General features: G+C 27.4%; 1 protein-coding gene across 1 annotated transcript in view; it reads right to left on the bottom strand.

The window, feature by feature from the left end:
- Positions 1–5,006: 5,006 nt before the first annotated feature.
- The window catches only part of LOC136983621 (TRAF3-interacting protein 1-like), a 29,978-nt gene continuing 15,393 nt past the window's right edge, over positions 5,007–19,591 (bottom strand). Inside the window, exons 7-10 of the mRNA XM_067280419.1 lie at positions 16,383–16,485; positions 14,383–14,470; positions 10,615–10,719; positions 5,007–5,139 (exon numbers count right to left, since the gene is read on the bottom strand). Coding sequence (XP_067136520.1) covers positions 5,007–5,139; positions 10,615–10,719; positions 14,383–14,470; positions 16,383–16,485 — 429 coding nt within the window. The remainder of the gene's footprint in view (positions 5,140–10,614; positions 10,720–14,382; positions 14,471–16,382; positions 16,486–19,591) is intronic.

Genomic DNA, 19,591 nt, shown 5'->3' with positions numbered 1-19,591 from the left:
ATTTGCATCAATCGGTGTCTCAACTGTCGGCTATCAAAAATCGCTACAAACTTTCCAAACAACCCAATATATTAAAGATGAAAAATTCTGATCTAAAAATAAACTTAATACTATAGAAGATAACAGAAATAAAGCATTCTTTACATATAGTATTAATATAATTAAGAAATTATAAGAGAAAAAAACAATCATCATATATATATATTAGGGTGTCCCTTATTTTTCGAATATTTTTTTTTTCCTAACGCATAGGGCCTAGTTTTGTTTATTTTACCCTTAAATACTCCCACAATAAATTTCAGCTCATTTTGATCACTAGAACCAGTGCCGACTTGCATCGAATCATTTCCATACATATGGTGCTAGAGAAGTGGCACCCGTATTCGCATTGTTCGTCATTCTAACACAATTTGTCGGGCTATTAACAAGCATACTTTTTTCGAAGATGTCAGTGGAAATACGAAGCACTAAAAAAACATATTTTCTTACTCAGAGAGATAAACCACCAAATCACGGGTACAAAATTACCGTGAAATCGGCAAGTACTCGCAGTTTTGTTTTTTAACATTCGCAAAGTTAAACTAACTGTGAGTGAAAGCGTAAATCTTGTAATACGCGAGTGTATCATGTTTTGGGAAAAAGCTAGAATACCTAAAAAATCTATACCTAACTGTGTCAAGAAATTGGTGGATATTTATCAGGTATGGAGGCTCTCCATATGTGATAAATATCCACCAATTTCTTGACACAGTTAGGTATAGAATTTTTAGGTATTCTAGCTTTTTCCCAAAACATGATACACTCGCGTATTACAAGATTTACGCTTTCACTCACAGTTAGTTTAACTTTGCGAATGTTAAAAAACAAAACTGCGAGTACTTGCCGATTTCACGGTAATTTTGTACCCTTGATTTGGTGGTTTATCTCTCTGAGTAAGAAAATATGTTTTTTTAGTGCTTCGTATTTCCACTGACATCTTCGAAAAAAGTATGCTTGTTAATAGCCCGACAAATTGTGTTAGAATGACGAACAATGTGAATACGGGTGCCACTTCTCTAGCACCATATGTATGGAAATGATTCGATGCAAGTCGGCACTGGTTCTAGTGATCAAAATGAGCTGAAATTTATTGTGGGAGTATTTAAGGGTAAAATAAACAAAACTAGGCCCTATGCGTTAGGAAAAAAAAAATATTCGAAAAATAAGGGACACCCTAATATATATATATAGTTAATTTAATAAACAGAGACTTATGACACTTATGAAATTGAATAAATAATTCTTTTTATATCATAAATGATTTATCCAATTTTATTATTTATTTCAAAAATCTAATTGTTTAATATTTTCATTTATGAATTTTCTATGTTTAGTTTTGATGTAAGAAATATTTACAATGTTTAAGTATAGTTTATAGAGTTCTGAATAATAACTTTAACTTTAAAGTAGAAATGAACATAGAACAATAATATGATTCAAAGAAATAATTCTTATGTAAAAAAGATTGAATATTAGTTTGAATTTAAGAGATGAAGAAATTAACAGGTGATATACTTGGTGATCACACAAGATCTATTTCTATTACTTTTCAGGATATAGCTCATATTAAATTAATTAAATCTGTTACTGTAGCTTATTCAGTGTCTTAAATAATTCCGTATAAATATTGATTACTTTGATGAAGAAACAAAATAATTGATTACATTTTTAATACTGTTTTTTCCTGAAAATTAAATAGTAGTATTTTTATTAACATTTTTATCTAATTTTCTTTTAAAATGTATGCATCAAATAACAAATTCTTAATATACTTTCATTAAAAAAGGATTTTCTTAAATATAAGGTTATATATAACTAATTAATTATTAGTTTTAAATAAAATTCAAAATTAATAAATAAAACAGTATTAAAACTGTAAATTGCTTTGAATCTTAAATATTCTTATTTTTAAAAAAATATGTTTCTCCCATTTGGCATCACCATATTCTTTTTTATGCCTTTATCATATGAAAACAAAAAGTAATTTCTAAAACCTGGATATTTTAAAGATGCTTTACTAATTAATTTATTGGTTGTACTTACTTTTATTTATTTAACCAGTTTTATAACTTTGTTTTAAAGACAGTTTTATAATTCTATACAATATATTAAAAGTACAGTTGCCCTTGATTTAATGGACTTTGCATTTTACAGACAAAAAAATTTCTGTCCTAAAAAAAATTCAAACCCTTTTTTTATTCTCAAATAAAGCATGTTAAAAAGTTGTGTCAATAAGTCAGCAATAGTAGTGGAAACATTCCATTATATTGTATAGTTTTTAACATGTTTAATTAACAAGGTTTGATTCTTGTCATAAATTTATTTTTATATTTTTAACAGATGTTTTAGTGGCATATGTAAATTATTCAATATTATTGTAATAATATTTTATTCTACTGGGCAGATGGCCAAAGTTGTTAAGACATCAGCCTACCACTCTGAGGTATCTTGAATTGAACCTGAGTAGTCAAAAAACCCAAGAATTTTTCACGAGTGGTCTGTTCAGATACCTTGGGCTTCATTTCACACCATCTGGCTTCTCCATTTGTAGAGTTGACCACAGTGGGTATGAAAAAGACCTTAGTACCCACAGGGTAAAAAGTATTTTAATAAATTTATTCATACTTATACATAACATTTTAATACATCCCATACAATTAGAAGTTCATTAATTAATATATGTTTAAAATTCATTTGATTTAACAGACTTTTGGCAATAGCAGACAGCCCTTCCCCGAGTTAGTCCTGTTAAATTGACAGTCTACTTTAAGTTCAGATAGAATAAAATAAAACCTAATTTTTGAAATCAAACAGTAGTAGTAATAATAATTATATTAATCATTAATCATTTATGTTTGTACTTATTAATTGTCATATTCATTGTAAACTTGTTTCATTAATTGTCATATTCATTGTAAACTTGTGGGGACAAAAAACTTGTTAAGTGATTAAAGTCAATTTATTATCATTTAAATAAAAATCAATCATTAATTAATACTATAATTTATAGGTTTCATCTAAGTTATATATCTGTTGGCATTTTTCCAAAAATATTCTATTATTTTACAATTACAATGTCATGTATAAATCATTTAAATTTATGTAGTAAATTAATAAAAATATAAAACATCTCATTTATTTATTGACGAGACTATGTCTTCTCTCTAAAATCATGCTGCTGTCAATGGCTACACACCTTACAAGTATGAAGGAGTACATGTCAGGAGTTGCAATTTGGCACAGAGTATTTGGTGTCCAAATCATGCGCATATAAAATAAACCAGACTTGTAGGTAGTCAGGGAACCAAGAACCAGGCCAAAAGAAAATACAAAATGCTGACAATGAGACCCTATGGCTTTGGGGAAACGGATTTTGATGATCTTCGGTGTGGAGGTAGTACACCATGTGAATGTACTACCCGTAAAATACTAAAATGCTATACTCAAATGTAATCAAGAAAAATGAACTTAAAGTTTTCTTTAGCACTTTATATATAAGTTACGCATACTATCTCTTGAGCGTGCTGTGGCGTGAGTGGTAACGCTCCTGACTCATGCACTTGCGTGCTCGGGTTCAATTCTCTTGTGTATACTTTTTTTTTCATTCATAAATACTTATAATATATTTATTTATTTACTCATTCATTTATTTTTTATTATTTATTTATTTTAATTTAATTTCTACTGTTCCAAGTCTAATATTTTTACTTTGAAAACCCACCTTTTTCAAGTTGAGAGAGAACTTTTTCACTCACTCTTTAAAGAGTGAGTGAAAAAGACTCTAGACCAGGGGCAAGCAAGAGTTCAGTGGGAGCCGAAATGTAGGTTTTGCAAAATGCATGGGAGCTGCAATTCTGTACTGTCGTGGCAAATAGTATGGTAAGGCGCGTGATTTTATTGTATAATATAAATATAATATAAAACAAATATTGAATTTTTTTAACAAACATATTTTCACAGGATTATAAAAATAAAATTGTAAAAACAATAATAAAAACCAGAAATTAACACTTTCAGCAAAAGCTGCATGTAACTCAAAACGAGCCGCATGTCGAAGCCGCATTTGCCCATGTCTGCTCTAGACCCATGTTCAAACCTGGCATAAGTATAAATAGTTCTCTCTCAACTTGAAAAAGGTGAGTTTTCAAAGTAAAAATATTAGACTTGGAACAGTAGAAATTAAATTAAAATAAATAAATAATAAAAAATAAATGAATGAGTAAATAAATAAATATATTATAAGTATTTATGAATGAAAAAAAAAAGTATACACAAGAGAATTGAACCCGAGCACGCAAGTGCACGAGTCAGGAGCGTTACCACTCACGCCACAGCACGCTCAAGAGATAGTATGCGTAACTTATATATAAAGTGCTAAAGAAAACTTTAAGTTCATTTTTCTTGATTACATTTGAGTATTGCATTTTAGTATTTTACAAGTAGTACATTCACATGGTGTACTACCTCCACACCGAAGATCATCAAAATCCATGGAGTCTCCTTGTGAGACTGTTTCTACAAACAGGCACAAGTGTGAGATTTGCACATGCATTACTAGCGTTCTCCGAGACATAGTCTTGTCCCAAAAATGACTTTGCTGTTTTACTTGTTTACAAATAAGAAATTCTAATATTCTCTTACATAAATTAACAATTTTTCTAGGGAATTAAATGAGCTTTTCCTTTTTTTATTAATCAGTATAAACTTTTAAGTTATGTATAAAGAATATCTAAGAACATATTTTATTTTAAAATTCATAAAATATATATACCGTCTTTTACGGACTATAAGACGCACTTTTTCTTCGAAAAATTGCCTCCAAAATTCAGGTGCGTCTTATACTCCGTAGCGTCTTATAAGTATTTTTTTTTTAAAATTGCTTAAAAATTAAGGTGCGTCTTATAGTCTGTAGCGTCTTATAGTCCGTAAAATACAGTATTTTTTAACTAATAAATATTTATTTTAGATCAACATATAATTACTTTCTGTGTTTCAATATTTAATTCTGGAGTTTCTTCAGTTATAAAAGTGTCATCTTCATTATCAGATGTTTCTTGTGTATCCAATATAACATTAGTAACTGGTTTTGCACTAGGAAGTCTAAAAAATTAATTCTACTTATTAATTTCTATTGATAAAAACTTTATTATTATTTTAAAGGAAAAAACTTTTAAATATTTAAAAAATTTATTAATTAATACTTAATTAAAACTGGCAGATCATATGATATTAAAAATGTATATTACATACAAAAAGATATTTTAAAATATTTTTTAAATCAAAATTATATTTATTGATTGAAAACAATTTAATATAATAATAATAATAATCATTTATTAGTCATATTAGGCAATATCCTGTTATTACAGGGAGTTATAACAGAATGAACATTGATCATAGTCATAATTATAACATATTCAGTTTTTATCAGTTAGTATTATTACATACAATGTTCGGATCAATTCAAATTCTTTCACCCTTTTAAGGATTGATTACAAAAGGTTTTTGTATAATTATATAATTTGTAAATCATAGCAGTATTTGCACCTTGGAAGAAACGATACATTTGATTTTCTTCTGTGATGAAATTTAATTGGTTTAAATCCATTTTAATTCTTAGTTCATAGCCTTTTTTACATCCACAGAAAACATGATACTTAGTGAATAATTCTTGACATCTTGGACAGCTACTTTTGGAAATTTCATAGATTCTATTATTAATTATAACCATATTGCTATTTAATCTCAGTTGAATGAAAAACTTCTTGACTGTAAACGACATATTAGATAACATATAGTTATTATTGAAGGGGTAATTTAGCAATATTTTATACCATTTAGGCTCTCTTCTCTTATGTATTTCTTTGATATCTTGAGCTAATCATATCTTGAGCTAATCATATGGGTGCGACTAGTACAATATCATCCGCATGAAATTTCTAATGCATTATGTATTAGTTGTTTCTTTATAAAGTCACTAATTTCTGAATTTTCTAGTAATGGAGCTATAGAAACTCTGTATTCATTGGTTATATTCTTCATTTGATTAATCCAGGTATTTTTTTGAGGTTTTTGACACATTTTTTTATACAGCAAATATAATAGTTTTGTTGGAAGGTTGTCATTGTCTCTGATCTTATATAAAAAATTAACAAATCTTTTGACAAAGAAAGGAGCTAATCTAAATCTGTTGAGTTCAATTCTAAGAGTGTAACCAGCAACATTGTATTCCAATGTAAAATTTTTCGAATAAATTTATTTTGAATGGATTCAAGTTTCTTATAATTTGTTAGACTCCAAATTGGTGAGGCGTAGGATATCGCATTGAAAATTATAGAGGTAAACAGTCTAAAATGACTAAATATATTTTTAAGCTTAATATGTGTACAAAGTTTTACCATGTTATTAATCAGACAATTTGATTTGTGAATGACTTTTGTATATTGCTTTTCAAAAGTTATTGTGGAGGTCAGTATAATTCCCAAAAATTTTATCTCTCGTACTATCTCTAATTGTACTTTGGTCATCAAGAATGATGTGCTTTTTTTGCAAGTTCGGATCCATTACAAAATATCATGACTGAGGATTTTCTTGGATTGATGCTTAATTTTAATGTATTGAAATATTTTTGTATATTTCTAATTTTTCTTCGAAGACCTGCTGCTGTGGGTGCGACTAGTACAATATCATCCGCATATGCTATAGAGTGGATTACTTGGCCGTCTATATAAAATCCATCATCTTCTTTCTCAAAACATTCATTTATGTCTGCTAGGAAATAGTTAAAAAGATGTGGAGACCAAGGGTCACCTTGAAGAAGACCTCTAATCACTTGTAATTCTGGCCATTTCTTGTCAAATTGTTTAATGATTACTTCATAGTGTCTGAACAATTGATCGATTATTCTAATCATACGTGTATCTGCTCCATTTTTGCTTAACTTCTCTAGTAATACTGCAATAACCACTGAGTCATATGCTTTTTCAATGTCCAAAAACAAGGCAAAGACTTTGTCTTTTTTTATATAATTGTAATTGAATTAGTGTCATCAATGAAAATAATGCAATTTGGGTGCCTCCGTTTTTTGTGAAGGAAAACTGTGTATAATTGAGTAATTTATTATTCTCTGTCCATTCGTTAAACTTTTCCATTAGTACTGCTGTAAACAGTTTGCGAAACCCAGACAAAAGAGCGATAGGTCGATAGTTGGCTGGACAGCTTCTTTCACCTTTTTTAAATATCATTTGGAAGATGATTTTGTTCCAATCTCTAGGTATTGTACCCGTATTATAGAAGTTATTGTATAGATTAACCAATAGATGAATTCCTTCAATCGAAAAGTTTTTGATTATCGCGTTGGTGATGGAATCGGCACCTGGAGTCATTCTCTTTTATTTTATTGATACATCTGTGTAAATTTTCTTCATTAAATATTTCTGTTAGTTGTTCAATCGTAACAGTTAAGTGTGGTATTCTCTGCACATTGCATTTATCTTTGTAGGAAATGGAAAATTCCTCAAAGTATTGTTGCCAATTATCATATGTTACATAGCATTTAGGCTCTGGAGTTTGTGTTTTATTTCTGACTTGTTTAATGATATTCCAAAATTTTTTCATATCTTTAGCTTTTAATAATTGATCGCTCATCTCAGAATCATATTTCTTCTTTTTGGCTTTAATTAGGTTTTGATATATTTTTTTGTTCCTTATATATTCTTTCAACATTGACTCAGAGTTCATTTTTCTAAAATTTTGTAAGCTACGTTGTTTTTTAATCTTATGTAAGTAACAACTCTTATCAAACCAAATTTGTTTGGGATGTGTTCTATTAATGTTCCAAGAGGTTTTGTATCGAAATTGTTCTATCATATTTACTAATTTATCATATTTCTTCACAGCCGTTATATTATTTTCTTTATATTGTATCATCAACAATTAATTGTTAAATTCATTTTTGAATTTTTTCAGATTAAAACTTCTTCTCGTTTCTCTTCTATAGGTTCAATTATTTTTTTGAATTTGTTCTTCCCTGTTTTCGTATGAGGCTCCAATAAGTTCTAGTTGTACAGGGAAGTGGTCTGACATATCGATATTTAAGACTCTAAATTCCTAGGCCCGAAGATTGCAGATATATGCATGACATCATTAGATCAAAAGATTTTCCAGTTTCAAGGTATTTCCTTCTATGCCAGGTATGTAGACGACATATTAATCCTGTATGATTCCAATATTACCACAGCCCAAAACATCGAAACTTATGCAAACAGTTTAAACAATGATATTAGATTCACCTACGAAGAAGAGAAAAATAACGAAATTAACTATTTAGATGTTACAATCACACGAAACAAAAAAACACTACTATTTCGTAAGTATACAAAGATCTGTAATAATAATAAAGTAATCAACTATAAATCATACTGTCCTTTAGGTATAAAGAAAAACGTTTTTATAATGGAACTGAGAAAAATTTTTAACAGAACGACGTTGCAGAAGCATATAGAACTTGAAACTGAAAATCTGTTTAAAAAATATTTGCTTAACGATTACCCTCAACAAGTAATACGTAAGTGGTATAATTGTTATACAATAAGTAGATATAATGTAAAGGAAGAAAAAAGTAATAATCTATACATTAAAATACCATATATTAAAAAGTTTTATGAAAAATATAAAAATAACTTTAATAATTGTTCTGTCAACTTAGTGGGTGAACAAAAAAATAAATAATTCCATTGTTATTTTTGTTTTTTGTATCCACTGCTTCACCTATTCGACTATTAGCATTGCCCCCAATTACCCACAAATCTGTAATATTAGTTCTCTGTATTATCTTATTTTGAATTTCTACTAAGATTCTCTTTTTATCGGAGTTTGGTGGGAGGTATATGAGTACAATTCCTATACGTGTTTCTCTCCAGCGTGAACTTAAATGTTGACAGAGTTCTAATTCAGCTAGGATGTAATTGTTATCAGCAATCTAAAATCTCAACTTACCTAGATTTTTATTAATTAACAATAAGAGTCCTCCAAAGGGTCGACCGAATTTGCTACTTCTTTGACCTTTACTTTCCAATACTAAGAAGGTTCATTCTAAATATGTTATATCTTCTATTTTTAGCTGGATCAACCAAGTTTCAGACAAACCAATAACTGTATTGGAATTCAAATATCTATAAAATGTATCTGTGTATAGCTTTCTTTGGATACCTTGTATATTCCAGAATCCAAAACGAATTTTGGAATTATGTCTTTTTGTATATTCACCTTCTTCTAATGGTAGTCCAACTACTAAGTTTGTCAGCTCTATTCTATATCCTTGTTGGTTATTATTTTCTAGTATTTCTAGGTTTATAGAATCTTCTGTTCTTTGATTATTTGTGGAAATGAAGGATTTTTTGACATATTTATTTAATTGACCCTTTAATTTAGACCTAAAAAACCCCTTACATGTATTGCTTTTTGTAAATGGAGATCGTATGTATAGATATTCTCTTCCTTTATATAATAATCATCCCATTATTATTTTAATGCCTTTGGCTTTTTCTTGTTGGAATACTGGTATCAAATTTTTTCTCCTCAATCTTGATCTTCTACAGAGATCTGTTTTGAATATAATTTTTTTTAAGTTCGTTTAAATTGATTTTTGCTCTCTTAGACCAGAATTCTTTAAGTATTAAATTTCTATCATATGTTGAGGATAGAACTATTTTCACCATAGGCTTGTATTCATTATTAGTTAGTTTAATTATACTATCTATTGGACTATTTGTTATCCCTAGTTCTCTTGTTATAAATAGTTCGATTTCTTTTAGATATTCCGGAGTTTCAAACGGAAAATTAATAATTACTATATTTTTGTTCATTTTTTCATTTAATAATTGATCTATTTCAAATTCTAGCTCACCTTTTGTGTGAGAATTATCCTTAGTTATTGAATCCATTTCTTCCAATTTTTGTGCAACTCTTGGATTCCAATTGGAAAAGTCTGTTTTCTTCTTTCAGATTATTAACTTCTGATTTGATATTTTGCAATTTGGTGTTTAATTGATTGAATTTTTCTTGAATCAAATCGTATATGGATTTCAGCAAATATTTTTGTTCTTCTGCTGTTGGAATGTCTGCTCCTCATGCGGTATGAAAGTAATCTTGTATTTTTGGAGTTCTCCCATCGTTTAATTCCTCTCTATCATACTCCTGTTCTTCAGGCAGAATTTCTTGACTGGAATCAATTCCAGATACACTTATTTTTTCTATAGCTTTAGGAATGACATTGTGCAGCCTCCCACGCCCCTTCTTTTGCATATTTGTGTGGCCACCACATTGAGAAGATCTAGACAAAGGTCCTGGGTTAGGTTCTATACCAGAAATAAGCAATAGGTATAATATTACTAGCAAAGATAGACATTTTTTATACTTCCACTTCAATTGAGGTAGCATTTTTCCCCAAGAGCGAATCATTATCACACAGTGTTGTATCAACTCTTCTTTTGAGATTATTGCGCCAACATCGACAGTCGAGACACTCCGACCGAAAACAATTTAATAAATTAAAGTGAAAATTAGTATTAGTACCTAATTTGTTCTTCATTTTCAACAATATGCCGAATGCGTATTTTTGGAGGTGCTGGACGAGCACTAGATGGTCTTGCAGATCTTGGAGCTGCCGAAATAGGTCTGCTAAAATACATGAAATTATTATATAATATATATATATATGTGATTTATCATTAAAAAATGAAAATATATGTTTAAAATATTTTTAAAAACCTTATTTTAATTTACTAAAGATAAAATTATTTATATTTTATTGATAATATTAATTATATTTTATTAAAAGAATTATTAATATATGACATATTAAAAATACTTAGATTTTCAAACCATTAGAATTCTTCTACTTAATTATAATATTAATAACTTAAATCAGTGATTCCCAACCTGGGTTCCAGATGCACTTCCCAGGGGTTCTGTGGCCACTTGAGGAAAATACAGGATTTCTACTCAAATTTTTGTTTTGAATTCCCATGACTTTCCCTGGCCAACTCTGTCCACATTCCCTAATGCTCACCCACATTTCTTACAGTATTATCAACATAATAAAACAGCATTTTACTTACAGTAAACATTGAGTACATCTATCCCTCTTTTTGCACAGTTGATACATTCCAAAAACTGTGCCAAAATGTACAGCACATACATCCTGCAGAAAAATGTTTGATAGGATCCAGAACTTCAATATAATAAAAAAATAAGCAATTTACAAATGAAACATGAGCTGTTTTATTTTATCACATTTATCATTATTCCCTGACTTTTTATGAACACTAACAAAAATTTCCAGATGTGTACAAATGCTGAAAATAAAATAAATAAATAATTGAATGAAATTAAAGAAGAAAAAAAATTTGCCAAGTTAAATTTTATATTGCTGCCTTTCTCAACTACATATCTCTATGTAGCAGGATTCTCTGCCTATACAGGTACCGAAACAAAATACAAAAACTGCTTAAATGCAGAACCAGACATTCACCTGCAATTATCATCAATTGAATCTAAAATAAGAAAACTGCAAAAAAATGCAACCTCAGGTGTTTCATTAAACGTTTATACATGATTTTACGTTATGTCTTAATTTAGGTCTACTCCTAGACTCCCCCTGTAACACTACTCCTAAACATCATTAACTTGTAAGACATAGGGTGGGCCTAAGGTGTTCTGCCATAGAAATTGATTCTAAAAAAGGCTCCACAAGTCAAAAAAGTTGGAAACCACTTATTTAAATTATTAATTTAAAATTTTACAATTAAATATATTTTAATGAAGCATTTGTAAATAAAATTTGTATCAACTGTGCAGATCCATAATTTAACACAGTTCTTAAATAAACCTGACCATTCTTCCATATATATATATATATATATATATATATATATATATACAGGCAGTCCTCTACTTACGAACTTTCGAAGTTATGAACAAAGCCGACAGATGGCGGGTTAAAGTGCAGTTGGTTATTTTTTATGTATAGTCAAGTTTATTTTTGAAGTTTTATGTTAAAACATTTACAGTACATACATATGTACATTTGTAGTTGTTTTAAATGAGTAATTTTAATAAATAATGTACAGTACATGTGATTGATTTGAATTTATACTTCCCTTTAACAATCTCAATTCAACATTATTCAAGTAGCCTAAACATTACATAATTGTAAAAACAATGTTGTATTTGAGTTTTTGCGCTAAACATCATCTTTTCGAGTTACGAACGACTGCTACGGATGGATTAAGTTTGTAAATAGAGGACTTACTGTATATATATATAGTTGTTGATAATGCAATGTTCATGTTTTATTGTTTGTCTTGTTGCATAAATATTTTTAATCAACCATTAACTGAAGTCATTAATAGTATAAGTAAAAATATTATCAAAAACTTTTGCCTTATCATTAATTTAACAATTGACTGATATTAAATGTTTTCAAGTATTTTAATAAGATATTTTTAAAATTTCAATAATACTAACAACATAACATAAAATTGTAAAGTTATATTTCTAATATATTTCATTTAAAAACATTTAGTCAAAAATTCTCTAAAATCTATAGTGTTAAATTGATGATGGAATGAAAGTTTTGTATTTGTACAATAAAAGCTTTTAACCTTCATTACTCACATAGGGAGACATATGTCATTTATTGGTTTTATTTTGTACATAAAATTTAAGGAATTGGAAATGAAGCCAACTTCCTGTCTTTTCGTAACAATGAGTATTCATACTGTTTTCAAGTAAATATTTTATTGTTTGTTTGAAATATTGAAATTTATTTTCCTGGGTGACAACAGTCAACCAGGAAAATAGTAACCAAGTGACTAAATGCATAAGTTATTTTGTAAATGAATATGAATTTTTTGTAATATATATAGATTTGTGAATTTACAATTATTTCATTATGATTGTATGTGGTATGATTATGAATTTAACATTTTTATGTTATTTGTTAATTTTAATAAGTGTTTGTACAAGATATTGCATGATAGATAAATTTCATGTTAAGGATGAGCCAAATTGAGAGAAGTTATATAACCATGTCTTTCAAAATTAAATTATTTAATATTAAGTGATTTTGTTTTTATTTATCGGAAACTTTTCCAATTTTGTAATTTCACTACATATGTTCAAAAATATTTTCAAATCAATCAACACACAAAATAATATCAAGAGGAAAGTGTTACATATATGCCAGAACTCAATACATTCGTATTGAGTTCTTCCACTATGTAACTACCAGTATATGGTGAACACTGTTCAAAATTTACATAAATAATAATAAAAAAAAACACTTAAAATTACTTTATCATCTTCTTCTCCAATTCCAACAATAATAAAAATTTCTTTTGGTAATATATTGATTTTATCTTATTAAAAATCATTACATAGAACATATTTATATATACCAATGTGTTAAAAACAAACAAATATAAATTTATTAAAAAATAAAACTGAGTGGCACCCGTTAAACAAAATATATTAGAAATTATAGCACAACAGACAAAGAGTTAAAGACCATTTGAAATTAACAAAATGAGACATATGATACCATGAAGTAATACTGTAGTCTTACTGTTATTTTTTTCTGTAATTCTGTGCATCACAATTATAGAAAAACAGCAAGTTGAAAGGCATTATATGCATTTTCTTTTAATTACAAATACTAAAAAATGTAAAGTAATATTCCATCAATAATGATTAGAATAGATGGCTTAACAAATTTGAATAAATTCAGAGAACACAGCTGAGTTGAATATAAAAATATTCGTTCCAGTTTATTAAGTTAAGCAAAGAAGAAATATTTCTATTTTGAATGTATAAGACCAAAACATTACATTCAAATAAGTTATTCTTTACATAAATAATAATAATTAATAAAAAGTACATTCATAATAATTTATCATAATAAAAACAAAGTGAATTCATAAAATATTTATTTAATGTTGGAACTTTAAAAAGTGATCACTTTGATTGATACATTGTGCCATCCTCTTTCTGTTTTATACTGAGTCTGATGAAAAATTAAATATTTTTTGTTATTCAATACATAAATGAAAAATTTCTTGCATTTATAAATTTATTTTTATTTTTTTTTAAATTAATATTTTGTCAATATATATTTTTATGCCTCCTATAAAAATGAAGATTTTACAATAATTATTTATATTTAAATTTTAAAAACTAAATGCATACGTTCTACAATAATAATGAAAATAATGTATTAAATATCAAAACAGTTTAATAAATTGTCTTATTTTTATATTATAACAATTCAAAAATAAATCTAACCTAGATGAAGATGACGATGATGATGCAACAGGTTGTTCATTTGTATCATTCTGTTGAGGTAATCTTTCTGACGATGAACTAGATGGTTCTATAATTTCAAAATTTAGTTTTAAAAAATCTATAAAAATTCTCAAAATTATTCTCTAACTTATTACATCCTATTCTAAATTTACAAATATTTTATAAATATCTTTATGAGTTTTATTCTCATGTTACATACGACAAAATATTATTTTAATGACTGTAATTACTGCACTGCGTAAAATGACTATTTTATTATGCAGTGTCATTAAAATAATAAAATTACCAAATATTAATAATAAGAACCTCAAATTTTAGCAGTCAAAGTAGATAAAATAAATCAATTTCTTGACATTAATACAAAATACACTACTTAATTTTTAAATTTATATGCAAAGTTTAATTTTTAAAAAATATTTATGACTGATGTTTATATTAAATCTTTTAATTCATTTCCATTATTGCATAACAAATATCAGTATATTAAAGACAGTTATTGTCTGTCAGCAAATAACTTAACATTTTCTTTATATAACTGAGATGAAATACAGGTATACCTCACCTTACGTTGGTAATTGGTTCCAGGAGAGGCGATGTAAGTCGAAACTACGGTGGAAAATGCCAATAATGAGCACTTAAAGACTGCTAAATAAGACGACAACACAAAAACACAGATGTTTTCGTGTTTCGTTCTCTAGGATTTATGATGATTATATTAACATTTAATGTAAATGTACATATTTTAATATGATTTTATGTGCTTTTAACGCTTTTCTAGTGATATTACGACTTCAATATTTGTGGCAGACGGATGTAAAGTCGAATAAAATGACTTAAACTTGATTTTTATTTTTCCATATACTTTTTTGACAAACGACGTAACTCGAAATGACATAACTCAAGGTATACCTGTATTTTTACAATATAATCAATATAAAATTAAAAACAATTAATGATTCTAGAATAAATTTTGTTTTAACTTTCATTTGCAATAATAATAATAATAATAATAATAATCATATAAACAAAGTTTAAACGTTTCAAAAAGTTATTGAAATTATTTATATTACTATTAAAAATTTTTTTATTGTTATAAGTAAATATTAAATGCAACTTTTTAACAATATATTGATATCTTTAAATATAGCTAATGTAAAAACTATATGCAATATAAAAGCAGATACAAAACTTTAATGTGAAAGTAAACAAAATAAATTCATAGTTATAAAGTAAAAATGAATTTAATAATTATTGCAAATAACCAGTTGGTAGAGATATGAGGCTTATCGAACTGCAATGGAGCCAAATAATCAAGAGTACATCAAGAAAATAAGACTTATTTGTGGAATGCATTTTGGTCTTCAGTAGACCTTTTTCAGATACAATTATATAAATACAGATACATACAACAGTTGTAAAACACTTATACTATATTTACTTATATATTTACTTTAATATATATATATGAAAATTACAAGAGGAAAAAACAAACCTGCAATATTTAACATAACAGTTACAGGTCACATGAGTATACTGTAACTATTCATACTTCCATTTGATTATAATTTCTACTTGCAGTTTAAACAGACAATTCCTCATGTGACTGTGTTAGGTGGGTCTGTAATAGCAATTCCCATTGATGAGAATTGGTGACCAGGATTCACTCACTTTCCCAAATTGTCATTAATTCTATAATTTTCATTAACATTCATAAATTTAAAATGTTTACGTTATTGAAAACCAAAATGCATTCCACAGATAAAGATCTTATTTTCTTGATGTGATCTAGATAATTTAGCTCTATTGCAGGTTGATAAGCCTCTACCAACTAGTTATTTGAAATAATTATTAAATTAATTTCTTAGAGACAATAAGCTTATAACTATAAAAATAAATGAGTTAAATACAGTTATATTTATTAAATTTTAGAACATGATTTCATAAAGGATTTATTAATGATTATATAATTTATAACTTACCTGGCTGTGGCACCATTTTTCTTGCCGATGTCATTCTTACTGTTGTACTTGGTCTAGTTACAGAATTAGGAGGAGTAATTACTTCTGATGCATTCTCAGAATTCTAAAATAATAAACTTTTCAATTAAAATGCTTTATTTTTAATCAATGTTAAGAATTTTAATGGAATTTTTTAAATGTTTTTTTATTAATATTTGAAAATTTACAAATGGAATATTCTTAAATTCTTCAAATATATTAATAATCTTAATTGTGTTTCAATTATTAAAATAATGTAATGGGCTACAATTTTTACACCTTTAATTTGAAATTACTATCAACTGGTACTCTTCAAAATCAGCAATAAGGTACAAATAATAAATTATTATTATTATTAGTACCTTATTAAACTATAGAAAAGTTATCCAAGTTCTAAAAAAAGGAACCAGATTTACATCCCTCATCCCCACTAGATAGCACCACATTACCTAGCTCTAATAACTGGAAGTTTCTGGAACAATGCAGACTTTGTCATTTTTTCAAGATGTGCATTTTTTAATATTATTTTTGTACTAAAATACAGTTGATTCTGTTTAATTGGGCCACCGGTTAATTGGGATGGCTGCTTTTTTGGACCAAATCTCAGAATGGAAACTAAACTAGTAAACAAATACATAATTTAAATGCTTACTTGGGACAGTAGCAGAAAAGGAATTTAACAATTTTTGATATATATTAGGGATATTCCAAAAATATGTCAACACAGTTAGATGTCATTTAGGCCTAATGGTTGGTAGAGACAAAACAATTTTGTTTTTTGCTTGGGCAGTTTGGTTTTTCTGGAGGGAGTCAGCATAGTGAAACATATCATCCCGGGATCCTGTCTGAAGTGAATCTGAATGTGAGCTACTGACCCTGCTCAAAATTGGACTGGCTCAACACCTCCCCCTCATCCCATCAAAAATTTTCAACTTTTATGTAACTATTTCAAATATATGTTTTTTAGTCATGCTTTATTTTGTCGAGCAACTCGCTGATGTTATGTTTGAGACACAGTTCCCTCAGTTGAGACTGGACAAAATCACAAACTTGGATGCTTTTAACGAGTGACTCAAATTTATCAGACTTTTTCCACTTAAATGCGAACTGATTTTATTTTATTATTCTTTTATTTCTTATTTTTTAGTTTAGTGCAAAGTAAAATAAATATTTACTTTACTTTTGTTTACTTTACTTTAGTTTAATTTCTTTATTACACTTTTTTTTTATCTGTACTTTTCATCAAATTTTTTGTTTTATGAACAATATTATAATCTTTGATTTGTGACATATTACTGCTCAAACTGTTTGTCCAGACTAACTACATTGATAAACATTGTCTTGAGTTTCTCTATCTAGTTACATTTATTTTCTTGAAAATATAAATTCCTTGAAAATTTTGATTGTTTGATAAATATAAATTCATGTTTTAAAAATAATTAATGTGCTAAAACTAGGTACTTTATAGGAAAAAATCATTAAAATTTGATTTCATATATATTATTACAATAGTTAATATAATCAAATATTTAAATTATTATAAATACTTTTTAATCATTAATCTTTTAAACTTTTAATAATAACTAAATTAAATAATCATCAGCATCAAATCTATGTTGTGACTTTGATCAATTCATAAGTAATACATATTAATAGAAATACTACAAATTCCAAACAACAACAATGAAATATTTTTCACATCAGAAAAATTATTACAAATGAAACTATTGTAAAAATTATAACACAATTAGTATTAATATAGTAATATGCATAGACTGTGTGTTTTAATATGAAATCTAAATTTATTCAATTTAATATACAATGTTCTGTCTATAAAAGTAATTAATTTTCTATGGAAAATTAAATTGTATCATCTAAACAACAAAATATCCTGAAATGTTTAGAAAACAACTATTTGCTCATCCAAGATTAGATATGACAATAGCAATAATCATGCAAAGTTTACATCAAGACTTCAAAATAATTATTTACTAAACCCTTTCACCATATATACAACACAAATATAACAAAACCACTAAAATTATAAACCAAGATGGTATAGATTAAATATATGAGTCCATTCTGGAACAAGTTTACACTCTTCTATATACAATCTTGTAACTCTCTTAGTGCTCTTCAAGCAGAAAGAGTGCACCTTATTACCTACCAACTTTTTCAAAACAAAACAAACCCTATCATACTGATTTCTGCAGTTTTAAAAGTTATGGAAAATTTGGTTTATAATTTTTTTAATGTCAGTTGTAAAAACAAAACTCTCCTAGTGTCAATATGATTTTATTCCAAAGATATCTGTAACAACATATTTATTGGAATTGTCAAACTATGTAGGAACTGCATTTAATAATTAAAATCAGCTTCATGTAGTATATTTAGACATATCAAAGACTTTTGATACAGCCTCTTATGGTCAATTGTTACAGAATCTAAGAAATCTTGAACTAGGTGATCATATAATAGCATGGTTTCCGTCATATTTATATTGGGAAAGTAAAATGGGAGAATCATCTTTCAAAAACACACCACCTTTGCCGAGGAGTTCCATAAGGTTCTCAATTAGGTTCAATTTTGTTTATTGTATATATCAATGCTCTTTTCATGGTTATTAATCAGATATCTATCTCAGCTTATGCAGATGACTTAAAGCTACATAAGATTACATCGTTCAGGATGCAGAAATATTGCAGAGTTCTTGACAGCATAAATGATTAGCTGCAACTTCATTACTTGAGTGTGAATTATATGTAACGTTATGACATTGTCAAGTTTTTCCCAGATTTTTTAGTTTTACTGCAGTCCCAGATTTTTTCAATTTATTATATACAGGGATATGAGATAGCCAAGTTAAAACTTCAGAGATCTGGGGAGTATATTATGATAATGGATTTTTTCTTATAATAGAAGTGAAAAAGATAACTACAGTTGCTATTAGAATGTTGGGAATGATTTTTAGAGTTTCAAGACACTATCTGGAAATAAGTGTACAGAAACTTTGTATTCAGCTCTTGTTTGCTCACAGATTTTAATTGCAACAGTGCAACATTTGCAACAATTTGATCTGGAATACACAGCTGATGTCAGCTGAACATAAGATTAGAAATAGTTAATTGTATTAGAAGTTATTGTGGAAGGAAATTTATGTTAATTCAAGAAGAAGCTGTAATGCATTTTAC

This window comes from Centruroides vittatus, unplaced genomic scaffold, assembly GCF_030686945.1.
Source record: "Centruroides vittatus isolate TY-2023 unplaced genomic scaffold, ASM3068694v2 contig_12, whole genome shotgun sequence".
Lineage (NCBI taxonomy): Eukaryota > Metazoa > Arthropoda > Arachnida > Scorpiones > Buthidae > Centruroides > Centruroides vittatus.
The sequence above is the reverse complement of the archived record's forward strand: the minus strand, read 5'-3'. Positions and strand labels throughout refer to the sequence as shown.